The following is a 21,749-nucleotide window of genomic DNA, read 5'->3' on the forward strand; positions in this document are numbered from 1 at the left end:
GTGCTCTCGCTCTTTTCAGATTGTGAGATGTACAATACATAGGCGGTAGGCCATTTTCTATAGAATAGCTGTACTATAATTCAACTCCTCATGACGAACCCAGGCATACACCACAAATGATTTGCAAGATTTTAGAGGCTGCTAGTCGCTGCACGCAAGCCCAGCAGATACCTTTCGCCCCACATGGCTCGTAAAGCTCTCAAACAATGCTCGATTATTCCCCTTCACCCAATTGAATTCAAGAAACATTCCTTCATCGCGACGTTTTTTGGATCTCGCTTCGTTCTGCTCGACACAAGTGACCCGGCAGAGCAGGGCCGCGCTCAATTCCACAGGCGCATCACTTTGCATCGCGTCTGCGTTTGGTTTCTTCCTCCTAGCTGCTCTGGACCAAGTGTCACGCACTGCCGTGACCACTACATCTGTTGCTGCGATCGAATGGTTTAGAGGGGAGAGAGATCGGACAGAGATTTCTTCGACGCTGGCTAGGGTTGTCGAGAGAGTACTGGCGAGCTGTTCGATGGTAGCGGTAGGATATGGCTGCTGCAGCGTGTTGCGCACGGGCATCAGATCCTGTATAGCAGGAGTTGGTATCCGTGCAAGGCTCTGAGGAGCATAAGAGAGAAGGATGCGTGAGATACTGCCAAGAAACATGTAACAAGATCGCCACACATACGTCGGACAGTCTTACGTCACCGAATGACCATGCGATCGCCCATCGTCGTGTCTGCCCCTGCACGAATTCGGTGCAAGCGTAATTATCAATCTAGACGTAGAGTGTGAGACTTGGCAGGTTCTGGAAAGTAGCAAATCAAGTACGTGTTGCTCGCGTAACAGAGCGATAATTTCCGTCAAGGATGACATCTTGCCCAGCATGGAGGTGAACCACCTGGTAGACCCAGAAGTCAGCAACGTCCGAGACCGTAGGTTACCGAAGGTAAGCGTACCTGCACCGCGCTCGACACCCAAGTGACTCTCTGACCATCTGGCGCACGAAGGCGCTCTCGCCACCTGAAGTAATCATTTCTACATCCGCTCCTGTGCATATCTGAAGACCATTCAGTTTATCATCCAGATTTCCTGCACATCCTTCCATCGACTTACAGCATTCGGCTGAAACTCTTTGGATGCTGCAGAGCGTACTACATCCTCTTTGCTACTGTAGAATGGCGGATTGCACATGGTGAAGTCGAATGGCTCACTATGCCACAATGTCTCGGATGAGATGTACTTTAGATATAGGTGGCAGAGGTGGATCCCAACCTGTGACTGTCACCTTCAAGGCAATGAAAAATCGGATCGCTAGGATTTGACTTCATGATCGTGATTCGTCCATCTAGGTGATTTTGTTGTACATTTATACGAGCGTATTGAAGGGACTTCTCGTCGATGTCTCAAAAAGCGGGAAGTGATTAGCACAATACAGATGCGACAAAGAGCATCACACACACCCGTCGCAACGAATTCCCAGTTTGGCACGGAACGGCATCCCAGGAGAGGATATATGACAGAAGCTCCGGTACCGCTAGCGTGAGTTTAGTCGCATTCTTATTTAAGCGGTGAGAGAACGTACATGTCCACACCTCTCACTGTTTTTACGTGGCGCTCTGGTTCTGCCAGGAACATAGCCTCGAGAACGTCGTGTAGCCATAAGATGTAGTTCAACCTGCAAAGTGTCGTTGGTATGAGCGTGTTGTTATGCCTGCAGCTGAAAGATGGGCAACCTATTTGGCACCTATAGATGTGTGGATTGGCTAATGGATTCATGTAGTCACCTCATAAACGTACCGGTGGACAGAGGCGATCGTCCGGCAATGTAAGCGAGATATTGAAATCCCGGTGGAGCAAGGCCTCCGTCAATCGCCTATCCTAATGCGAAGTCAAGTAATTTTTATGAAGTCGTTGCATAGAATAGCGAAATATGTACAAACCTTTGAGCGGCATCATTTTTGAAGTCAATCGTTACACCAGCAGCCGTCGTAATTAAACTAGGCATCCGCCTCAGTCGAGCGGGTTCCACAGCGACGCCTATAACCGTGTAGCTTACTATGGCTTCAAAGGCTCGTAACTCTCAGCCAGAGCAGTGAAATCCGGTGGTGTACGATATGGGTTTCGGGAATGCATGATGGTCAAGTCGCATGCGATTGCCACAAGTCGAGGTGCCAAGCGCTGGAAGATTGATGCGCCGCAGTGACATCAGTCTCGACAGGACCCGAGACAGTGCCTCTAACAGGATCTCAGATCGATCTCGCTCAATTTCGCTGTCGAGCTCAACGCAGCGCGAGTCACGGCAGCAGCTCTATCCTGCTTTCCAACTTCTGTCACGATGACTGGCACGCTCGTTCTCTCTGCATCGGCTTCACCTTTCCCGTACGCGGCAGCAGCTGCCGCAACATATACTGGCAAAGCAGAGCTCGCGTTCGACGAGAGCGCGTCCGGCGTCACCCTCGAGCTCGATGGCTCCAAGATCACAGCAGAGGACGAGGTTGTGCGGGCACTGGCAAAAGCGGGTGGACTGTCGGATGACAGTGAAAAGGTACGTCGACCATTCGCTTGTCCACCACCCGTGATGCCTGATCGACGAATTCACCTCTACAAATGTAGACACAAGCGTATTTCGCTCTCGCAAAGAAGAAATTGCCTACCACGACTACTTTCCCTGAGATCGTTGCTACTCTTGACTCGCTAGATGACCATCTTGCCTTCCGGACGTTCTTCGTCGGTCATGAGATCTCCGCCGCAGACTGGATTGTGTGGGGTGCTCTCAAGGGTGCGCTGCAATATGTCCTCTCACGTTCACAGACGGACGTTGAGCTCGTAACATCCAGGCAGCGTGAAAATCGTAGGACTTCTCAAGAACAACAAGCACCCCCACCTTCTGCGATGGTTCTCGCATCTCGAATCGCTCGAAACCACTCAGCTTGTTGTCTCGAGCCTTGCTGGTGAGCTAGCAACCCATGGCACATACTACCCAAGCCTCATATAATTATCTCAGATGCGAAGTCACAGAAGGCACGCTCAAACAAGACTGCCGCATCGTTCGCTCTTGGGCTGCAGGATGCGAAGATGGGCGAGGTCGTCACGCGTTTCCCGCCTGAGCCGAGTGGCTACCTTCACATCGGACATGCGAAGGCTGCGATGCTGAACCAGTACTTCGCCAAGATGTACAATGGTAAACTACTCATTCGTTTCGATGACACCAACCCCACAAAAGAGCGAGTAAGGATCCATTCAAGCATACCCGCAAACTATTGAGGCATACTCATCCGCATTGAATTAGACCGAGTTCGAAGAGACTATCCTTGAAGACTTGGCTCTGCTTGACGTCCACGGCGATGCCGTCTCACACACTTCTGATTACTTCGACGAGCTCTACGAGCTCGCCCTGCAGATGATCAAGAAGGGTAAGGCGTACGCGGATGACACCGAGCAGATGCAGATGCGCGAGGAGCGCTTCCATGGGATCGCCTCGAAGCACCGCGACGACAGCGTTGAGGACAACTTGAAGCACTTTGCTGAGATGAAGGCGGGCACTCAGGAGGGTGTCCGGTGGTGTCTCCGTGCAAAGATGAGCGTGGATAACCCGAACAAGGCCATGCGTGATCCTGTCATCTACCGCTGCAACCTCCTGCCACATCATCGTACAGGGTAAGTTGAAATCCGTCGGTGCGTCAGCATTGCGCGATGACCAGTGTTTTCTGTTCAGTGACAAGTGGAAAGTCTATCCCACGTACGACTTTGCATGTCCCATCGTCGACTCGCTGGAGGGCGTCACACACGCGTTGCGTACGAACGAATACCGCGACAGAAATCCGCAGTATCACTGGATGATCGAGGCGCTCGGTCTTCGAAAAGTACACATCTGGGATTTCAGGTAGGCATTGCAACGCATAATCGCCATGGCACCCAGTGGGCTCACGGAGCATTAGTCGTCTGAACTTCATTTACACGCTTCTGTCGAAGCGAAAGTTGCACTGGTTTGTCGATTCGGGGATTGTCCGTGGATGGGACGATCCGCGCTTCCCGACTGTTCGAGGTATGCGTATAATCAGTGTAATCTTTTGTAGTGACTGTGAACACAACTGCCAGGTATTCGCCGCAGAGGGCTCACTGTTGAGGCCCTGCGCCAGTTCATGCTCGCTCAGGGTCCGTCGCAAGCGATTGTCTCGCTTGAGTGGGACTCGCTATGGACAATGAACAAGAAGGTCATTGACCCCATTGCGCCGCGATTATGGGCGATCGAGAAGGTCGACGTGTACGTGGATGCATGGATCAGGTTTTTATTGATGGTTGACGTCTTTGTGCGTATGTACAGGGTGAAGGTGACTGTCAGAGGAGGACCGCAGGTTCCCGAAGTCAAGACTCTGCCCAAACACAAGAAGAACGCGGAAGTCGGAGAGAAGCAGACAGTGTTCTCGTCGAAGGTTTCCATCGAGCAGGAGGATGCACTCTCATTTGAGGACCAGGAGGAAGTGAGTGTGTTCGTTGCTGTACTTATCTCCTGACTGACACGCCGTAGATTACTCTCATGGACTGGGGCAATGCCATTGTCCGCTCGAAGAAGACAAACGAAGATGGCCTCATCACGGATATCGAGATGGAGCTGCACCTAGAGGGCGACTTCCGCAAGACCAAGAAGAAGATCACCTGGCTCGCCCAGCCCACGGATGCGCACCCGCTCGTCGACATCACGCTTCTCGATCATGACTATCTCATCACGAAGAAGAAACTCGAGGAGAATGACGACGTCAAGGACTTTGTCACGCCCGTGTCCGAGTTCCGCGCGGATGCCGTGTCGGACGCGAACGTGCTTGCGCTCAAGAAGGGTGACATCATCCAGTTCGAGCGCAAGGGATACTACATCTACGACGGCATCAACGAGGGCCGCCGCGAGTTCATCCATATCCCCGACGGGCGTGCGGCGAGTTTGGCGAGCAAAGCGGCGTCCGCTGCGCCGACGCCGAAGGAGAAGGCTGATGAAACGGGAGGCTCAGCCGCGGGCGAGGCGTTCGTGGCGAAGTCGCTGGACATCCCGGTGGACACGAAGATGTACAAGGTGGCGCCGATATATGAGAAGAAAGAAACGGTCCCTCTAGTTGAGACGAAGATGTATAAGGTGAAGAACGTATATGATTCATAGGAGCTGGCTACTTAGGAAAGTGATACATGTCGAGTACATCTCCGTTGTAGATCATTGCTGCTGATTATACTACCAGGAAGATCGTTCCTCGTTACTAAAGATAACCTTGCGTCATAGAGAGCGCCATCATCAGTCGTAATGACTCACCAATACATCCAAATTCAGCTGATCTGCCATGTCCATGAAGGCGTCCACGCCGTCTTTCTTCGCCTGTTCCATGATTGACGGGACAGTCCACCTTCCAACAGCGGGGGGCATCCAACCCATCAGCTCCGGCCATCGTTTGCGCATCATCGCGTCCACTGCCTCCGTGTAGGTTCTCATTGTGAATGCACCCTTTGCGTACCCAGCCGCACAAAGCGCTGCCCAAGACAAGTCCCGCATCAACTCCGTCGCTTCTGTTGCGGGATCGTTCGCCATGATCACGAAGTATTTCACGTGGAACCGATCCTTCTTCAGCCAAAAGAGCCATCCTCCATTCCTTTCGGCAGCGATCTCGGTCAGATATCCTTTGATCGACGGGAGGCTCTCCGCCGGAGCCCCAGGTACCCTGATAGGCTCACCCGTGCCGTAGAATACGTCCTTGCCTGAGCGCATAATGTTCCAGACAGTGCGCGTACGCGCTGTGGGCGTGCCTAGCGTCGAAGGCGCTTCGAAAGTGCGTGTTCTATATTGATAAAACGTCTCATCGTTGCCGCCGCCGAACTGCTCTATTTGTTGCCCCGGATCCGTCTCAGAACGGGTAATGACGACAAACTTGTCAGGGCGAGCACGTATCTCCCGGAAAAAGGCATCGGTGAGTGCATGTGGCTCGTTTCGGACCGCTCCGAACGTATACACCCTTCTGCTCACTTCGAACCATTTGATATGTCCTCTTCGTGATGCTTTGCGGTTAGTCGGCATTGGACCGATATTGCGAACTGCGCCCACGATGTCACCAAGGACAACGCCGCAGAAGCTCAGCACGAGCCTGAAGAGTTCTGCGTCGTATTCTGCGCACCATGACGGTGGCGGGACCATGCCGATTGTGCCAAACGACATAAAAGTCTCCAGGTCGTCGAAATTGTTGCACAGGTTCATGAAGCGATTCTCGACATTTGCAACAGGCTTCAAGGTGTCAAGAAGATACTGTATAAACGAGATCAATTCAACAGCGACTCGAGATGTTTTCGCTCGTTGACTTACATACCAGCCCTCTTTCGACATCGTCTTTTGGTGCCGGTCTTTGAAAACCCATCCTCCGACAATCTTGAACCGATCCTCTGGATCACAGTAAGATGCGGCGCCTGCCAGCCAACTGACACATCGACATTGACAGGACTCACCGAGACGACCAAGGTTCGCCGCTGTGCCTGCCTTGCCTGCCTTTGGCCAGATCGCAAGGGCATCGAGAACGGCATCTTTCCACCATATCATTCCTCTCCCCACTGCCTGCTGCTGCCCTCTCTCAAATTTCTCGAAGTCGTCCAGGGTGAAACTCGGGTCCAAAAACAAGTCATTGAAGGACACCTTTCCCTCTGCCTTCAACAAGAGCGCGGGATCGTGTAGAACGACGCGCCGGGCGAATTGCAAGATTGCGTCTCGCTTGATGCTCAATGCTCTCAATACGTCAGCGTTGTTGCGATCTTCTGGAGAGATGCGCTCAACCCAAGCCTCCCTGCTCTCCCGAAGGAGTCGATAGGTCCCGAGATATTCGCGTTTCTCACTGTAATGCAATTTATTTCTTCTGATACAGATAGTAGGATGAGAGATACTGACGCTCGCAAGACCAACTCGATGGGGTCGTCGTCTTCGCTTTCTTCTGCAGGAGCCTGTACTACTGGGGTTGCATTGCTATCTTCCGACAGAGTGAGGACGTCCGAGAGCGAGACCCCTTTAGATTTATCCACTTCTTCCTTATGGTTAGAAGTACGTGGTGCCTGGAACGGTTTGATCCAGTTGTATGCAGGATTTTTCGCGAATTGTAGGTCAAAGGCGCGCGTTTCGAGAGCATCCATGACATCAATACTCTTGACCATCTTCTTCTCTAGGAACTTCAGTCGAATCTTGTGGCTGTCATCCACTGCTGAGAGAGTTACTTATCCAGAAATACAACAACATTTGATCAGGGCTTGACTCGCCTTTCAGGAAGAATCGCTTATGGTGTATCTCTCGACCGGTTTTTTCTACCCGTATAGCTTCGACGTATCTCCGCATCCAGATTGCCTTGGCCTTCGCGTACTGCAGGTCGCTGTATGCAACTATCTGCTCCAGTGAGGGTACGTCAGCGGTCTCCATCTCATCAACGATTTTAGACGCGTCTTTGTAGCTCTTGGTCATCTTGCAGTACTGCCCGTGATGGAGCTTACAGCGGGTCTTTGGATGCCCGTCGGTGGGAGGCCTGGGGCACCTGGTCTTGCCATCAGCTTCGAGAGTGAGGCATGTTTTTGCAGCCTCTTTAGTGCTATGTTTTGATGCTTTCTTGACATTTCCTGTGGGCATGTTGTATGCTGGAGTGGGGGAAGAGGACGTCGAAGGTTTGCCACGGGTATATGACAGTGACTGCTACAACTATATATAGAGCTCGGCAGAGACATAGCATTGCTATGGCACCTGATCCAGCCCATTGTGTACTGAATTGCTCACCAGATAAGCCTGTCAGTGAATACAATGAAGGCGAAGTCAGTAGGTGTAGCACGTGTTCATCAGATGTCAATATCAGAAAATCTAAAATCTACTTGTGGCTCGAGAGCATCCTTTTGATTTGGTTTTGGCTTTCATAGGCCAGCCAGCACACAATAAGAAGCTCCAGGCCTGGAGAAAAATTCAAAACAAGGAGGTTTTGAGACGTTCTTGAAGTTACTGTCACTTTTTGGTGATGGCAAGCGGATAAAAGTGTCATGAGCCGGAATTGAGTTTTCCTGATTATAAAATGCAAGTCTTCCAGTAGTCACAAGGCTTCACGCGCACGTATACCACACCAATATGTCAAGAGTACTAATATCTTGCAATATTGCTGACAGATGAGAAGATGGCGTACTACTAACTGTTATCAAATAACCTCAAGGGGTTTCAGATTCATGCGAGATATCGGCACGATCTCGATCAGACGGACCGCGATAGAATAGTCGATTTCGAGTGGCAGAGAACAGGTAGGGGCACCGTGTAACGTCAGACCATGAAGTGCGAGGATTGTATAGAACCGTTTCAGCCTGAAACTTTATTACCTACACGTCTAATGCGCGCACTGCATCAGTTATCCTCGATCGATCTCGTTAGCTGCGTACTACACTGATGATTGTATATGCCATCCCTTGCCTCGAACGGCCGATACGAAAAATGGGCGAGATCGTGGCATGCTCATCCCTGAGCCGAGGATGGCGGTTTTAAGTGCGACGAGTGCGTAGTGCTGGTGATGCATCTGTTACTAGTACCTACGAGCAATTCCTTCATCCTGTCGCTGACAGTGTGGGCCCAGCTGAACTTAGGCTTTCACGCCGCCTGCTGACATGCATGACATAATTCCCGTATGAGATTGATTCATTGGTGGCGTAGTAGTAGTAGGCTCTGCAAGCAATGATCAGCACTGGCGTGGCATCTTCTGGATCAAAGAGCGCGGGCTGGCGGCCCGCTCTGCGCCATCCCGAAGGTATCGATCGATCGTTTGGCGCATACACACACATCAAGTGATCCAACTGTTCCAACTGTTCATACTCAGCGTCCCCGACGCGAGCGGCCACGGGTGCCTTAGCCAATCCCCTTTCGCACCAGCCCGCGCACACAAAGCTCTTGTCGTCACCCGATACCACCCGCTCGTGAGCCCGCACGCTACATAAGCAGCTCTCCCGCACATACGAATTATCCTCGAGGGAGAAGTATCGCGCGGACGGAGCGGGCCTGGACAGCTGCTACGTGCGTGTACGTCAGACGTGGGCGACACGCGCACGGGTCGTGTAGGGTGCGGCGGGAAGACGTTCTGCATGCAAGCGTTTGTTTGGTGCGGGTGCATCGGTGGACTCGACCGACGCGGAGGGGTGTGGGCGTCGCGCGCCGTCGGACGTGCACGATGTTGGAGGTCGCGCATGCCCGTGGGGGCGCCTCGGAGAATGATGTGGGGGCGTGTATCTTTCTATTGCTTCGACCACGTATTGACGATTTTGAACTAAATGAGTAAGGTGTAGGATGCATCGATCACGTGGAGCATCGGAAAAAGCAAAAAAAACGCATCCATCACGGTCGAGCGCGTGTTACTACTTAATTCCGAACTGTACTCGCATACAAAGGATCTGCGGATCTAGTAGGAAGTTGCTGTTGCGTTGAAACTCGGTGAAACTGCACAGAGACTCGGGGATCAAATGGAGAAGTGGCCTCGTGAGTACACTTCTCTACGGTCCGCGCCGACGACCTTGAAGAACGTTCCCATTCAAAAGACCAGATCGTTCGGGGTAGAACAGCCTAGTCCGCATAAAGCGCCTGACGCGGTAAGGTTCATTGTCCACCGCATCAATGACGATGTAACATTCTATTTCTAGGATGAAGCATTGTGGCACATTTATGCTGCTCCAACATACACCCAAGGAGGTGCCGACCGTGCTAAACAGTCATAGTATTCAGAAGCCCAAGCGACAGCGCACTCAACCGCACGCAAGGCAGCGCTTTTCCTCGTGAGATGGTTGTAGGGGCCACGCGATCTGCCAGCGTCGCCGCTGACCCGAATCTGCGCGGCGAACAAGTGATGGGAAATGGGAACACACTCGTGAGGACCCGGGAAGCCACGGAGCGTGTCATGGCTGCTATATTTGGCGACTCTCGTTCAGCGGCACGTCGGCAGGAGGAATTCGGAGATCACGTGTGGGTACCTTTTCGGGCAGAAGTGGCATGCTTGGGCGATTCGCAGTGGGGTGTATCAACGTTCCTGTTCCTCGTGAGCCCGCCGCGCCGTGATATATATTGCGCGAGACGCAGCGTAAAACTACACGTCTCTCCTACCCTCGTACCTGTCCACTTGAAAACGACCCGCTCGTCGATTAGCCATGTTCAGCCGACTTGTCTCTCGCCAGTCCGTCACCTCTCGTCCTCTTGCGCGGACACTCTCTAGCCCGAACGCGCAATGGAGCCGTGGCATGAAAGTATGGGTTCTCAAGGCCGCTGTCTACGATATGTGTTGACGCGTTTGGCACAGGTTCTCGCCATCCTCTACCGCGGTGGCGAGGCTGCAAAGCAGGAACCCCGCCTGCTCGGCACCGTCGAAAACGAGGTTCGTATGCTGTACGCTGCAGCGCGTTTTGAGCGGCCTTCTGACATTCTTGCATAGCTCGGTCTCCGCCCATGGCTCGAGTCCCAAGGCCATGAGCTCATTGTATGCGTCCCACGTTTATCCCCCCAGCTGTGCCATACTGACATTTGCTTAGGTCTCTGACAGCAAGGAGGGCCCCCACAGTGACCTTGCGAAGCACATCGTCGACGTGAGTTCTCACTGCGCTCTGTTAGATGCGGAGTACCGACGGTCTTTCAGGCAGAAGTCGTGATTACGACCCCCTTCCACCCCGGATACCTCACTCGTGACCTCATCGACAAGGCAAGTAGTTTTCCCGACGATTCACCGACACTATAATGATCCCGCCTCTTTCCCCGATCAGGCCAAGAACCTCAAGATTTGCATCACCGCGGGCGTCGGATCGGACCACGTGGATCTCAACGCGGCCGTAGAGCGAAAGATCCAGGTGATGGAGGTCACCGGCTCGAACGTCTCCTCCGTCGCGGAGCACGTCGTGATGAGCATCCTGCTCCTCGTGCGCAACTTTGTGCCTGCGCACGAGATGATCGAGCGCGGCGACTGGATGGTCTCGCAGATTGCGCGCAACGCGTTCGATCTCGAAGGCAAGGTTGTCGGTACGATCGGCGCGGGCCGCATCGGTTACCGTGTGCTGGAGCGTCTCATGCCCTTCAACACCAAGGAGCACGTCTATCACGACTACATCGCCCTTTCCAAGGGTTGGTGTGCAGTATTTATCTCAGTGTAGACGACACTGATGATGCATTGCAGATGCGGAGCAAGCGGTGCGTGCTCGCCGCGTTGAAGACGTCAAGGACTTGGTCTCGCAGTGCGATGTTGTTACCGTCAACTGCCCGCTTCACGAGGGTACTCGCAACCTCGTGAACGCTGACCTCCTCAAACACTTCAAAAAGGTATGCAGGAGTTTCAACTGCATAGGAACGAACGATCACTGACGTCACCCACTTCAGGGTGCATGGCTCGTCAACACCGCCCGTGGTGCCATCTGCGACAAAGACGCGGTCGCGGCTGCGCTCAAGAGCGGCCGCCTGTCCGGCTACGCCGGCGACGTGTGGAACGTGCAGCCCGCGCCGAAGGACCACGTCTGGCGCACGATGAAGAACCCGCTCGGCGGCGGCAACGGCATGACGCCGCACTACTCTGGCACGACGCTCGACGCGCAGGCGCGCTACGCGGCGGGAACGAGGACGATCCTGGAGAACTACCTCAACGGCAAGCCACAGGATTTGGCGAACATCATTGTTGGCATTGGCAAGTACGAGACGAAGGCGTACGGCCAGCGCTGAATGACAGTTGGCGCTTGGGGCCGATGAGGTGGCATACCATTGTAGTTTACTATTCTCGCGCGCATATACTTTTGTAGCAGTATCAATGGCAGAAGCGTTCAAAATAACACTTATATTTCAAGCCCGCCAACGTTAAACGCACCTGAGCAGCTTGCGTCGAGAGAGTGTCGGGCATATCAATATGGGGGATCTCGATCGCGATCAATTTCAATTGGCTTCAAATACCGTTGCCTGAGCCTGCAATTGCAATGTGATGCTAGGACTTCTCCACTGGTTGCTTTTGCTGAGGAAATGAGGTATTGATGACAGCGTCCATAAGATTCAGTCCTTGCTGTGTAGCTTTTCTCACACTCTATGTTCCCACTCCTCATAACGGGTTGTTACCTGAACAGTATCTCCTGTCGGACGTCCTTGATCCGCAAGCAAACATCAAAAACCGCTTCATGTGCGATCTGTGCAACAACTTCGACGACCTCGAATCGCTGATCATGAGCTGGATGCCGAGCGCGGTAGGGACCTATAAGATGGACTCGTTGGAAGAACGGACCAAGAAAGAAGGATCGAATTGGTTTGTCGAGGTGGCAGATCGCATGAGCCTGAGAATCTAACTTGTACTCTTGCCGGAATTGTTGTTCATTGGATTCAGTGATATCGAGTACTTGTCATCGACTCAGCCAGCCTCGCCTGTGGGGAGCGACACGAGTTTGCTGTTTGTAATAGTTTTCCATCCATTGTGATGCACTGCAAATTGGTATGGCTAGTAAGATACAAATAGTGGCTAATAACACATTGCAATGATTGTCACGATGCCATGGTTTGACTGTAATGTACAAAGCGAAAAAAAAACCCTCGCTCTAAAGTAGGATGGGATGCTGGAATTAGGACAGACCCGCAAGCACGCAGTCTTGAGACCATGAAACCAAGAGTCCTCGAAGCAGATGGCAGGAGATAGTCAGCAGGGAATAAGTGAAGTGATAGCGGTGTCGGCTAGCTTCGCATAAGCGTGCCAAGGTATATTTCATCGGTACTTCTGCACGAGGCGTTCCAGCTCTTCAACGACTTCGGTCATCGTAGGCCGGTCTTTGGAATCTTGCGCCCACATGCGCTCTACCAAGTCCACGATCTCAGGGCACCACTGCTTGCGCAATCCTGAAACTGATGGCCTGGAATCACCCAAATGCCCATTAGCTGGTATTCCGACGAAATTGAGTATGTATACTTACCTCTGATGCTTGTTACCCACAACATCGTAGATCGCATGCTCGTTCATGCCCTGGCATCACCACATTAGGGGACAGCTGAATTCAAAGTTTTGCGCTATCGCACCTCCCAAGGAAACGCCTTCACTGGCACATGCCATTGGAGCATCTCCCAGAACACCATCCCACAAGAGTAGACATCGACCTTGTGATTGTACTTTGGATGGGCGGTCCAGAGCTCAGGAGCCTGCCAATTCACTGTGCCGACCAAACTGCGAACCATCGAGCGCGTTGACTGCTTTACCTTCGCCAGGCCAAAGTCGGTGATCTTTGCAACCCCCTTGGATGTGATGAGGATGTTGGACGACTTGCAATCCCTGTGGATGACGGATGGTTTCCGGGTATGCAGGTACTCAAGTCCTCGGGCGATGTCGAGCATGATGCAGAGCTAGTCCGCGACCAATTTTGAATCAGGGAACACGATGTGAGTGCTGATTATATTACTCACGATTTTATGCAACGAAGGGGGGCTAACGTTACGTATGTAGTCGAATAGATCGCCATTTGAGCACAGCTCGCTGACGATCATGACTGGCGTGTCTCGAGTGTTCTCCGGTATGCTCACGCCAAGCTGATAGCAAATTCTCAGTGAATAATTCGCACTGCATGATTTTTACGCACGAATTTGACAATGTTGGGATGGTTGAAATCACCGAGGAGCTTAAGTTCCTTGATGTCCACTGGCAAGCAATCATGATCGATGTCAACGGTGAAGGAGCAAGTGACTCACTGGCACTGAGCTGGTCTCTGAACTCAGCTATCGCGACCTTACTACGTTTGTACTTTCCGATGAAGACATCTTTGAAGCCGCCGCTGCCGATCCTTTCAAGCTTTGTCAGCTTTTCCGGGGGAATCTCCCTCTCCTCCAGCCCCAAGCTCTCCAAGTCAAGTTCGAGCTCTGGCTCCGCCGCCTTCGCCCGATCTGACAACGGAGGAGTGCGAGGCTCGTCTGTGTGTACACGCTCGGGGCGCATGAGAACGGGCGGTGTTTCGCTTTGGCTCTTACTCCGTGTCTTCCGTCTGCCATGTCCGCGGTCTTTTGGAGTAGAAGGCGGACGTGCTGTACCAGTCGACGACGGTGAACTATAATGCTGGTCTCTCCACTGAAGGAGAGCCTCAGCGAGTTGCGGTTTTGTACCTGTCGTGTCGAGATCCCGTGTTTCACATAACCGTACAAGTTTTTCCCTCCGCATGCGCAATAGAGACTTTGAAGTGGCTACGGTGAGGTCCACTGTCAAGAAAAGCTCTCAGTGATTACAAGTAAAGACAAAGCAAGACACTCAACCGTTTTCATCCATCACTCCATCAACCTCATTAACCTCGTCAATTTCATCTGCTTCGCTCTCCGTATCGACATCTTCTGAAGAGGAACCTCGATAACTCTCATCGTCCTCGTCATCGTCGTCTTTTTCGCCTGTAGACTCGCCCTCGTCACCTTCTGCGAGAACCTTGCCGCTTCTCAGCCTGCGTGGCTCTAGCGTGACCTGCACAGTGTTTTCCTCCTCATCAACAGTAGTGCTGCTCCCATCATCTTCCTCATTGTCAATATCCTCCTCAGTAGCGCTCTGCTCGAGGTCCGTCTCGCCCTCATTATCACTCCGCTCATCATCTCCATCGCTGGGAGGTGTATGGGTCTGTAACGGCCGAGGCCTTAACCTCCGCTTGAGGGGAGCCCATAGGACAGGGGCCTTCGGAGTTTCAGCGGGAGAAGGTGAAAGCTGAAGTTCATCCACCTCTTCATCTTGGTCGGTCTCGCTCTCGTTGAGTTCGTCCTCTTCCTCACCTTCCGAAGGTCTTTCCACATTAGCCCTCGCCTTCCGCATGAGGGTCATGCGTCGCTGGGGCTCTCGAGCGTGGCTGTCAATGACCTCATCCTTGCTCTGCCTGCCACTGCTTTGCTTCTCGCCTTGGCTACGTAGCCGTCTCGGACTTGGCGACGTTGAATTTGGCGACATCGAAGCGAGCGGCTCCTCGACCTCGGTGAGATCGGTCAAATCACTCTCTTCGTCGATGGGTGGGGCAGGCCGTAGTCTATCACCGTTGTGGAGCCCCGCTTGCTTCGATATCCCCTTGTCTTGGCTACTTCTGGAAGATGAAGAGGCGGTAGGTGATATCTCGCTCGACAGCTGGCGCATTCGTAGGCGAGTTATAGGAGGAGACGGCAGGGAAGATGCAGCTACCGACGAGGTGGGAGATGATCTCATGGAGCTCGCATTGCTAAACCCACGCCTGCAGCATGCGCTCAATCATTTAAAGTTATAAGTACGTATTCATGTATCCTCACCTTCGTGTTGAGGGGCCTGTACGGCGCAGACTTTCAAAAGAATCCCCAGTGAACCGAGTCTTCTTCCCTGACTGGCCATCATGACCGACTGAAGAATATCTCTCCGACGCACGTGTCCGTGTAGTGTGTCCTATGTCGTGCATAGTGGCCCTCCTCCGCAGACCGTTCTTGCATTGCACGTGGAAATCGGTCTCTGCACTTCCCGCGGTGTTGCCTCCATCAGAAGAATAGTCGCTAGAACCGCTGTCGAGCGCGCCGGGCGATGACGGAGGCAAATCCGCAATGTCATCCCGCGCATCGACAATGCAATCTACAATCTCTTGTTTCGTGAGAAGCTCTGCATCCTCCGATAGACCAGCCGCCACATATAAACGAACAAGCTCATCCTTGCGCAGCCGTAACAGCTGGCGGGAAGGCGCCTCGTTTATGAGGAAGTCATCCGCTGGGAAAGTTGTTCTTAATTGATCGCTGCCGCACCGCAAACACGCCTGTACTTACATGTGTCCACAATTCCGTCGTCATCGGACCTGTCAGGACCTTCCCAATGCGCATGACCATCAACTTCCATATCGCTTATAAAATCGTCTTCACTCGAATCGTGACTGGTTTTCCTTCGCTTCACTCTCGAAGGCGCGCGTGAATTCTTTCCGGAGGCCGCGTTTTCGGTACCACTAACCATGCGTTTACGCTTGATTCCGGCACGTACACGGTAATCGCGAATATCGTCGTGTATCCCTTCCTTCGCCATATTCGACCGGGAAGGAAGACGACGGAGATTAAACTGGAGTGGGACCAAAACTGCGCGGGGTGGATCCGAGGAAGAGCTGCTAGACGCGACCGGACCGTGAGAACTGGACTCGGGCGATATGTAAGGATTGGCGAAAGCGACGACGCGTCTGCGAGAGCCAGCACCGCGTCGCGACTGGAGCTTTCGGCTAGTCAAAATGGCGGTGTCTGCGACTGATGAGACTCTAAGGTTAGAGCGCCGTTGGGCCATACCCGAATGACAGGATTAGTCTAGCAAGGGGTCGTCCAGCCAGAGCAATTCCAGCCAGGTTGCGTCAGTAAAGAGCGACGAGGAGAGCCAGGATGTCTGAATTCAGGAGCTTGAGATTGAGCAGCGCGCCGAGCTCCCCGTCGTCGCCGGTGTTGACGTTGAGACAGTTCAGAAGAACAGCGACCAAAGAGCTACAAATAAGGCGCCACCTCTCGGCGCCAGATCCTCACTAAGTACACGGTCACGTGATATTCACGTGATCGGTTCTTGCACCCCCAACCGGCGACAGCACCCCCAACCGGCGACAGCCGGGGACCCGCGTGGACGTTGAACGTTGAACATTAAACGTAATTCACAACAGTATACTCAAGAAAAGGTCTGATAGGTATGCAATGATAATACATCGTCGCTAGATATACACGACAGAGTATCCTCACCCTGTACTACACTGACGCCCTGCACCCAGCCTCATAGCTTCGCAACTATCTTGCGCAGCTCTACTTTCTGAATCTTCCCTGTCGACGTTTTCTGGTAGCAGGATATCCATGAGACCTCACACTTTCGGAGGTCAAAATGAACTTACAGGTAGCTCTTCTACTACCCGAACCCATTCTGGACATGCGAATCCAGGGAGCCGTCCACGAGCGTGTTTCTTCAGCGTGTCACCGAATTCGTCGTGCCGTCCAGTCCACTGAGGAGCGCGTTGTGGGTGCAGAATGACAAACGCCATCGGGCGCTCTCCCCATCTTGAATGCGGCCTGGCCACTACGGATACTTCGAGAACATCCGGATGACTTGCAAGCTCTGTGAATGGGATGCGGTCAGCACGTCGTGGAGAAGTTACACTTCAACCTAGATACCTTGTTCGATTGCAAGACTTGACGCATTCTGCGACAGCAGAAGAGTCAATGGCCACCGCCACATACTAAGTGACCGTCGCTCACCTCGCCACCGGAAATGATGATATCCTTACTCCTGTCCTGGATTGCAATATAGCCATCCGGGTACCAAACCGCCAGATCACCCGTGCCAAAATACCCTCCTCGGAAAGCCTTTCTTGTGGCCTCGGGATCTTTAAGGTACTGCGATCGGAAAAGATGAAATAAGTGAAGTGAGCGACAACGTCGTAAAGATTCGTTACTCACCTCCTTCATAACAATGTTCCCGCGAATCACAACCTCGCCGACAGTCTTGCCATCCTTCGGAACATCAACTAGCTCAGAGTTAATATCGATGACCTCGTCCTCCTTCGCAGGGTACACAACACGCGCTTCATCAGACGTAACGAAGGGTATTCCTTGGCGAGCCATATGCCTAGCGCGATCTTGCAGGGAAAGTGTCGCCCACGACGGTTGCTCATAACACCTAGTGAACGGTCCGTACGTCTAGCAATCCGGGTGGACCATACATATTAAGCCTAATGATCGTCAAGAAGTTCGCATCGCACTGACCTCACTGTTAAAAAAATAGCCAGAGCTCAGCGCATGAAACCTTGTTATCAAAGGACAATGCTCACGTCAAACCATACACGTGAACCGGTTTAAGATTCTTCTCTTCCATCATTTCCAGCAAGTGTGCAGTTGGCGCTGACCCAGCAGTAATAGCAACGACAGGTTTGCCTAGCCGTCTCGCCTGGGGAGCATTGACAAGACCAATCTGTAACGACAACCCATAGACGTGAACTCGATGCGCCCTCATTTAAACATTTATGCGAAAATACCTGTACAGTCGGTGCACCACAATAATGCGTGACACCGGAGTTCAAAAGATGATTCCATATATGCGGATACGAGACTGTCCGGAGTGTGATCTATCGTGATATTTTAATGTCTGCATAGGAACCAAACCCAGACAGCGTACACACCTGCAATGCGGAAGCAAACGTCGTTGCCCACGGGAATGTCCAACCAGACGCATGGAACATTGGGAGGATCCTAAGACAGTACGACAGCGTGTTGAGGAACGAGGGATCGTGAGGGTCAAAACACCTACCATAGGTAAGTAGAGTCTCGGTTCATGCTACATGGTCCAGAAGGTCATGTCGTGATCGTTAGGCGGGACGACTGGTTCTGCGCTCACCCTGTTTCATATGCGTTCGCGATAGCCGCGAGGTATGAACCTAGCGGCATGTCAATTCTTCGAATCATACGCCTGCGCTGCAGCGTAACGCTCACCTCTGAGCGTGGTAACCACTCCCTTCGGCTATATCGGCGTCAGCTTCCGGAGATGATAGATATCGACGTACTTGCTCACCCGTCCAGTTGTTCCTGATCTACAATTTTACCAAAACATTGTCGTTATTTGGCGTGCCAGGCTTTCGAGAAGACTACGCACGTGTAGCATACCGCAGCTGGTGCGTCTTCGTCCAATTCCCAAGCCAGTCCTGGCCATCCCCTCTCCGCGCTGAACCTTCTTCCGGCGCTCAAGAACTCCTCGTATGGGTCTCCTGCCCGTCCGCTGTCGTTGGAAACGATGACAGGCACCTTGGCGTCCCCCACGAGGTGTACCAGCTCGTGATCGACAAGGATGAATTTGGCCTCGCTGTGATCAAGAATGTAGGCGACCTCCGGCGGCGTGAGTCTGGTGTTGATAGGCGTTATAACAGCATGGGCGGCCATAACCCCATGATGGGCGTCTGGAAGATATGAAGAACGCTCAAGAAGCCAGGCCTTATTATTATCAATGAATGCACGGACCAGCAATCAACGGACTGCGGGGTATTGAGAACTTCGCAAATCACAGCTAGTATTTCGAGCTTACCAATTAGGAGCAATGACCGCAACACGGTCCCCTCGACGAATTCCAGCCTGAATTAGAGCATACGCCAAGTTTTGCACCCGTTGCGCCCTTCGATCAGCATGATTAATTGGGCCATATTGCTCCGGGGCTGGTAAACTCACCAGACAGAGAAAGAATAGAATACAGGGTATTTAACATCCGGATGCGCGAGCGCGAGCCTGTTAGGATAGACCTGTGCAGAGTGAAGGAGGAAGGCAAGAGGATTCTGGCCGACGTGGGCAAAAGTAATCAGACAGGCGATCTTTTGCTATATGGAGGAGGAAGCCTAGTGTGGACAGTACCAGAGCATGTTTATGGACAGGGAAAGCTGACGGGAGTCGGAGTCTATAGTTTACGGGCCCGGGAGGAGGAAGGCTCTCCGGCGTGGGCTGGAACGCTCTCATAGACTCTAGATAAGCGAAAAATGTTCAGCGGGTGGAAGGCGTTGGGTGAGAGCAATTGAGACACACCTTGCAGCGACATTTGCTCAGGAACAGCAGGACCAACAAGCACCTATCCTCGGGAGGGGTGATTTATATTTGGGGGCGGGGCCCCGCATCAACAATCTAGGAGTGCGGGGTAAACGAACCGGTTCGGTTTCGCGCTTTAACCGGTTAGCCGTCTTGGCGCCCGGCTTTTCCGCTTGAGGTCGACGAAGCAGACGACGGACGCTGCTCGCGCGTGATTGCTAATTCCAAAATGCCGCAGTTTGATGAGAGATACAGGGCAGCAGCCAATCAGGTAGGCATCCAACATACCCGGACTACTCAGGTGCACTCGCAGCGATACAAAATCGTCGGAGGATAGCTGAGCGGTGTGCCGAACCAGGTCCACGCTGACGCGGCCCGGGCTTGACGTGATACGTTGAAGGGGCCGTACAATCTCCTTTTGCAAGACATCGACGTTCATTTCGCGGTACTCGCGTACTTCAGACGACGCAACAAGTAGAGGGCGGACATTGGCTTAGCTGGAGGTCACGGGTATGGCGCGTGCAGGAAATACAAAGTATCTTCCCAGAATGGCATGCCCAAAGGGTAACGCGGCGCCTCTCCTGTCTTTCCTAGGCACCTACTCCTCGGTTCTTCTCCGAGACCGACCTTTCTCGTTGTCAACTCTCGATAGTATACAGTTGCGATGGCCATATTCTCGACGCTCGCTGCTGTGCAAGCGCGGCGCAGACATTTCCATGGCATTACCCAGCGCCGTGTCGTTCAGCGCTGAGTGGCGTTTTCCAGACCGGGAGAATCTCGCACGCTATAGGGCGCATGTACCTCTCGCTTATCCCGCCTATCCAAGGTGAGAATGATCTTTATGGATTAAAAGGGAAAGTTCTTTGTACGGTCTGCTAATCATAGAGTTCGTTGAATTGCCAGCTCATCAGTCGCATGGACACGCGCTGTAGTCTATATAATGTCAGACATTGAAACTCGAGACTTGCCATCATCCTCGCAACCATCCCGCCTCCATCATCCTGCCTCTATCAGCCATATCTCGACATGCTGCTAAAATTCATGTCCACGGACGTCTTCCAGTCCGCGATTCTTGACGACACGACCGGCGATCTCGCATTCCGTACTAAAACACATCGGCCACGGCGCACCCGCTCCGGATCGCAAGCAAGCAATAGCAGCTTCGCCTCAATCCGGTCCTTGGAGAAATGTCCAATGGCCTCAGGCTCGTCTGAGCCTCATATAACATTAGTGGAGGATGCCGAGGGAAACATCGTCGCAGACGTCACCTGGGAAGGGGACAATGCCGTTCTCATCCGGATAGGCGATGAGTGCATCAAGGGTACTGCTGAATTATTTGACGCGGCATTTATGAGGATATTGTACGTTCACTGGATTTTGAAGGTTCTTGCAGATGGCTGACGTAGTATTGCGTGATAGACCGGATGGAGTTTTGATGCCAACTAGGATGGAATATACGTGGAGGTTGGCATCAGATTGTCTCACGGTTCGCATAGCGAAGCTGCTATCAGCAAGTCCGTGTCCTGACTGTAATCTAGCTTTTGGATGACGACGGCGATGTCGTTGGGACACAGCTGCAAAATCACATCCGCTCTGGAGCAGGATCTTCGTTAATCCCAGCCTCCGCGCCTCGCGCAGGACATGACTATGTTGACTTGAGAGCGTTACCGGAAGATGAGATCTTGGAGATGCTGGGTATGTTGTTGTCCTTTATGCCTGCTTCCACGGCCCTGAACGATGCATCCGAACAAGTTTGTTATCTGCTGCTTAGCAGTTTGCGGGAACGGATGTACTCCATAAAGCCTCAAGCATACAGTCACACTCGAAACCAGAGGACAACACAGCGACAGCCACTGTCGCTGTCAACGCTTAGACGACATGCTACACGTAGCGTGGCATGTCTACGAAATACGTTTCGTCGAACGGTCACATGAAATACACTTTTGACGTCGGACCTGTTCAGTATCCTCTACTCTGCCGTTATACCCTTCAGACATACCGCGGCTCCTGGGTTTCAACTGCTTTCTCATCCCTTGCTCTGGTCTCTGCACTACCGATATATCCTTATCTCTGTCTGTGTTTTCCGTGGCGGCCCGATCTCGCTCAACGCTGCTACCGCATCCTCGTCTCACACACCTTCTGCCGGTTTCCACTGTTGCATCGTAGCTAGACTTGCATATGTGTACATGCTCACAACGTGGCCTGTAGATTGGATTGCACTCACTGAATGACTCGTTACAAGATTTTTTGGTCTCGCGCG

General features: G+C 52.6%; 8 protein-coding genes across 8 annotated transcripts; 3 read left to right on the top strand and 5 right to left on the bottom strand.

Moving 5' to 3' along the window:
- Positions 1-141: 141 nt before the first annotated feature.
- LAESUDRAFT_646150 (S-adenosyl-L-methionine dependent methyltransferase) lies at positions 142-2,124 on the bottom strand (the record flags this gene model as incomplete). The annotated part of the gene is made up of 12 exons (XM_040903961.1): positions 142-606; positions 677-766; positions 820-889; positions 948-1,048; positions 1,105-1,201; positions 1,264-1,393; positions 1,452-1,525; positions 1,574-1,666; positions 1,725-1,735; positions 1,789-1,864; positions 1,932-1,988; positions 2,048-2,124. The coding sequence occupies 12 exons, from the start codon at positions 2,122-2,124 to the stop codon at positions 142-144; spliced, it is 1,341 nt and encodes a 446-aa protein (XP_040767435.1).
- A 144-nt stretch (positions 2,125-2,268) lies between these two features.
- On the top strand, positions 2,269-5,315 carry LAESUDRAFT_695476 (glutamate-tRNA ligase). The gene is made up of 10 exons (XM_040906241.1): positions 2,269-2,536; positions 2,605-2,770; positions 2,829-2,942; positions 2,996-3,219; positions 3,281-3,648; positions 3,707-3,874; positions 3,930-4,036; positions 4,090-4,255; positions 4,316-4,472; positions 4,520-5,315. Exons 1-10 carry the CDS (start codon positions 2,327-2,329, stop codon positions 5,138-5,140), a joined length of 2,301 nt encoding a protein of 766 aa, XP_040767436.1. The 5' UTR covers positions 2,269-2,326; the 3' UTR covers positions 5,141-5,315.
- Positions 5,270-7,459, bottom strand: LAESUDRAFT_735345 (uncharacterized protein; the record flags this gene model as incomplete). Its single annotated transcript, XM_040910580.1, has 4 exons — positions 5,270-6,187; positions 6,326-6,845; positions 6,899-7,192; positions 7,257-7,459. The coding sequence occupies 4 exons, from the start codon at positions 7,457-7,459 to the stop codon at positions 5,270-5,272; spliced, it is 1,935 nt and encodes a 644-aa protein (XP_040767437.1).
- A 1,262-nt stretch (positions 7,460-8,721) lies between these two features.
- LAESUDRAFT_516933 (uncharacterized protein) lies at positions 8,722-9,441 on the bottom strand. Its single transcript, XM_040902770.1, has one exon. It carries the CDS (start codon positions 9,201-9,203, stop codon positions 8,802-8,804), a length of 402 nt encoding a protein of 133 aa, XP_040767438.1. The 5' UTR covers positions 9,204-9,441; the 3' UTR covers positions 8,722-8,801.
- Positions 9,442-10,068: 627 nt separating this feature from the next.
- LAESUDRAFT_516902 (uncharacterized protein) lies at positions 10,069-11,843 on the top strand. Its single transcript, XM_040902769.1, has 8 exons — positions 10,069-10,242; positions 10,300-10,376; positions 10,434-10,478; positions 10,531-10,584; positions 10,635-10,697; positions 10,759-11,113; positions 11,166-11,308; positions 11,366-11,843. Exons 1-8 carry the CDS (start codon positions 10,230-10,232, stop codon positions 11,699-11,701), a joined length of 1,086 nt encoding a protein of 361 aa, XP_040767439.1. The 5' UTR covers positions 10,069-10,229; the 3' UTR covers positions 11,702-11,843.
- Positions 11,844-12,410: 567 nt separating this feature from the next.
- Positions 12,411-16,419, bottom strand: LAESUDRAFT_722662 (uncharacterized protein). The gene is made up of 9 exons (XM_040908250.1): positions 15,743-16,419; positions 15,245-15,686; positions 14,246-15,189; positions 13,691-14,191; positions 13,582-13,640; positions 13,409-13,531; positions 13,028-13,348; positions 12,925-12,974; positions 12,411-12,864 (listed from the first exon to the last, which is right to left on the bottom strand). Exons 1-9 carry the CDS (start codon positions 16,239-16,241, stop codon positions 12,720-12,722), a joined length of 3,084 nt encoding a protein of 1,027 aa, XP_040767440.1. The 5' UTR covers positions 16,242-16,419; the 3' UTR covers positions 12,411-12,719.
- Positions 16,420-16,614: 195 nt separating this feature from the next.
- On the bottom strand, positions 16,615-19,538 carry LAESUDRAFT_722663 (acetyl-CoA synthetase-like protein). The gene is made up of 16 exons (XM_040908251.1): positions 19,490-19,538; positions 19,322-19,428; positions 19,142-19,245; positions 19,019-19,088; positions 18,576-18,895; positions 18,495-18,513; positions 18,416-18,443; positions 18,321-18,360; positions 18,106-18,229; positions 17,962-18,051; positions 17,772-17,897; positions 17,387-17,626; positions 17,186-17,323; positions 17,102-17,129; positions 16,825-17,045; positions 16,615-16,769 (listed from the first exon to the last, which is right to left on the bottom strand). Exons 1-16 carry the CDS (start codon positions 19,500-19,502, stop codon positions 16,710-16,712), a joined length of 1,728 nt encoding a protein of 575 aa, XP_040767441.1. The 5' UTR covers positions 19,503-19,538; the 3' UTR covers positions 16,615-16,709.
- Positions 19,539-20,402: 864 nt separating this feature from the next.
- Positions 20,403-21,520, top strand: LAESUDRAFT_517100 (uncharacterized protein). The gene is made up of 4 exons (XM_040902771.1): positions 20,403-20,850; positions 20,909-20,975; positions 21,064-21,184; positions 21,242-21,520. The coding sequence occupies exons 1-4, from the start codon at positions 20,516-20,518 to the stop codon at positions 21,421-21,423; spliced, it is 705 nt and encodes a 234-aa protein (XP_040767442.1). The 5' UTR covers positions 20,403-20,515; the 3' UTR covers positions 21,424-21,520.
- Positions 21,521-21,749: the final 229 nt, after the last annotated feature.

Source organism: Laetiporus sulphureus (genome assembly GCF_001632365.1).
Source record: "Laetiporus sulphureus 93-53 unplaced genomic scaffold LAESUscaffold_7, whole genome shotgun sequence".
Classification (NCBI taxonomy): Eukaryota; Fungi; Basidiomycota; class Agaricomycetes; order Polyporales; family Laetiporaceae; genus Laetiporus; species Laetiporus sulphureus.

Coding starts and splice junctions, on each gene's coding strand:
- LAESUDRAFT_695476 (XM_040906241.1), top strand. CDS start 2,327: ATGACTGGCACGCTCGTTCTCTCTGCATCGGCTTCACCTTTCCCGTAC. Junction 2,771..2,828: donor TGTGTGGGGTGCTCTCAAGG/GTGCGCTGCAAT, acceptor CGTAACATCCAG/GCAGCGTGAAAATCGTAGGA. Junction 2,943..2,995: donor TGTTGTCTCGAGCCTTGCTG/GTGAGCTAGCAA, acceptor TAATTATCTCAG/ATGCGAAGTCACAGAAGGCA.
- LAESUDRAFT_516933 (XM_040902770.1), bottom strand. CDS start 9,203: ATGCGCGACCTCCAACATCGTGCACGTCCGACGGCGCGCGACGCCCAC.
- LAESUDRAFT_516902 (XM_040902769.1), top strand. Junction 10,377..10,433: donor TCGGCACCGTCGAAAACGAG/GTTCGTATGCTG, acceptor ATTCTTGCATAG/CTCGGTCTCCGCCCATGGCT. Junction 10,479..10,530: donor CCCAAGGCCATGAGCTCATT/GTATGCGTCCCA, acceptor ACATTTGCTTAG/GTCTCTGACAGCAAGGAGGG.
- LAESUDRAFT_722662 (XM_040908250.1), bottom strand. CDS start 16,241: ATGGCCCAACGGCGCTCTAACCTTAGAGTCTCATCAGTCGCAGACACC. Junction 15,687..15,742: donor CGACGGAATTGTGGACACAT/GTAAGTACAGGC, acceptor CAACTTTCCCAG/CGGATGACTTCCTCATAAAC. Junction 12,975..13,027: donor TGAAGGCGTTTCCTTGGGAG/GTGCGATAGCGC, acceptor TGGTGATGCCAG/GGCATGAACGAGCATGCGAT.
- LAESUDRAFT_722663 (XM_040908251.1), bottom strand. Junction 18,361..18,415: donor AGTGGTTACCACGCTCAGAG/GTGAGCGTTACG, acceptor ACATGCCGCTAG/GTTCATACCTCGCGGCTATC. Junction 16,770..16,824: donor GGGTAGTAGAAGAGCTACCT/GTAAGTTCATTT, acceptor TCCTGCTACCAG/AAAACGTCGACAGGGAAGAT.
- LAESUDRAFT_517100 (XM_040902771.1), top strand. CDS start 20,516: ATGCTGCTAAAATTCATGTCCACGGACGTCTTCCAGTCCGCGATTCTT. Junction 20,851..20,908: donor GCGGCATTTATGAGGATATT/GTACGTTCACTG, acceptor ATTGCGTGATAG/ACCGGATGGAGTTTTGATGC. Junction 20,976..21,063: donor TGGCATCAGATTGTCTCACG/GTTCGCATAGCG, acceptor GTTGGGACACAG/CTGCAAAATCACATCCGCTC.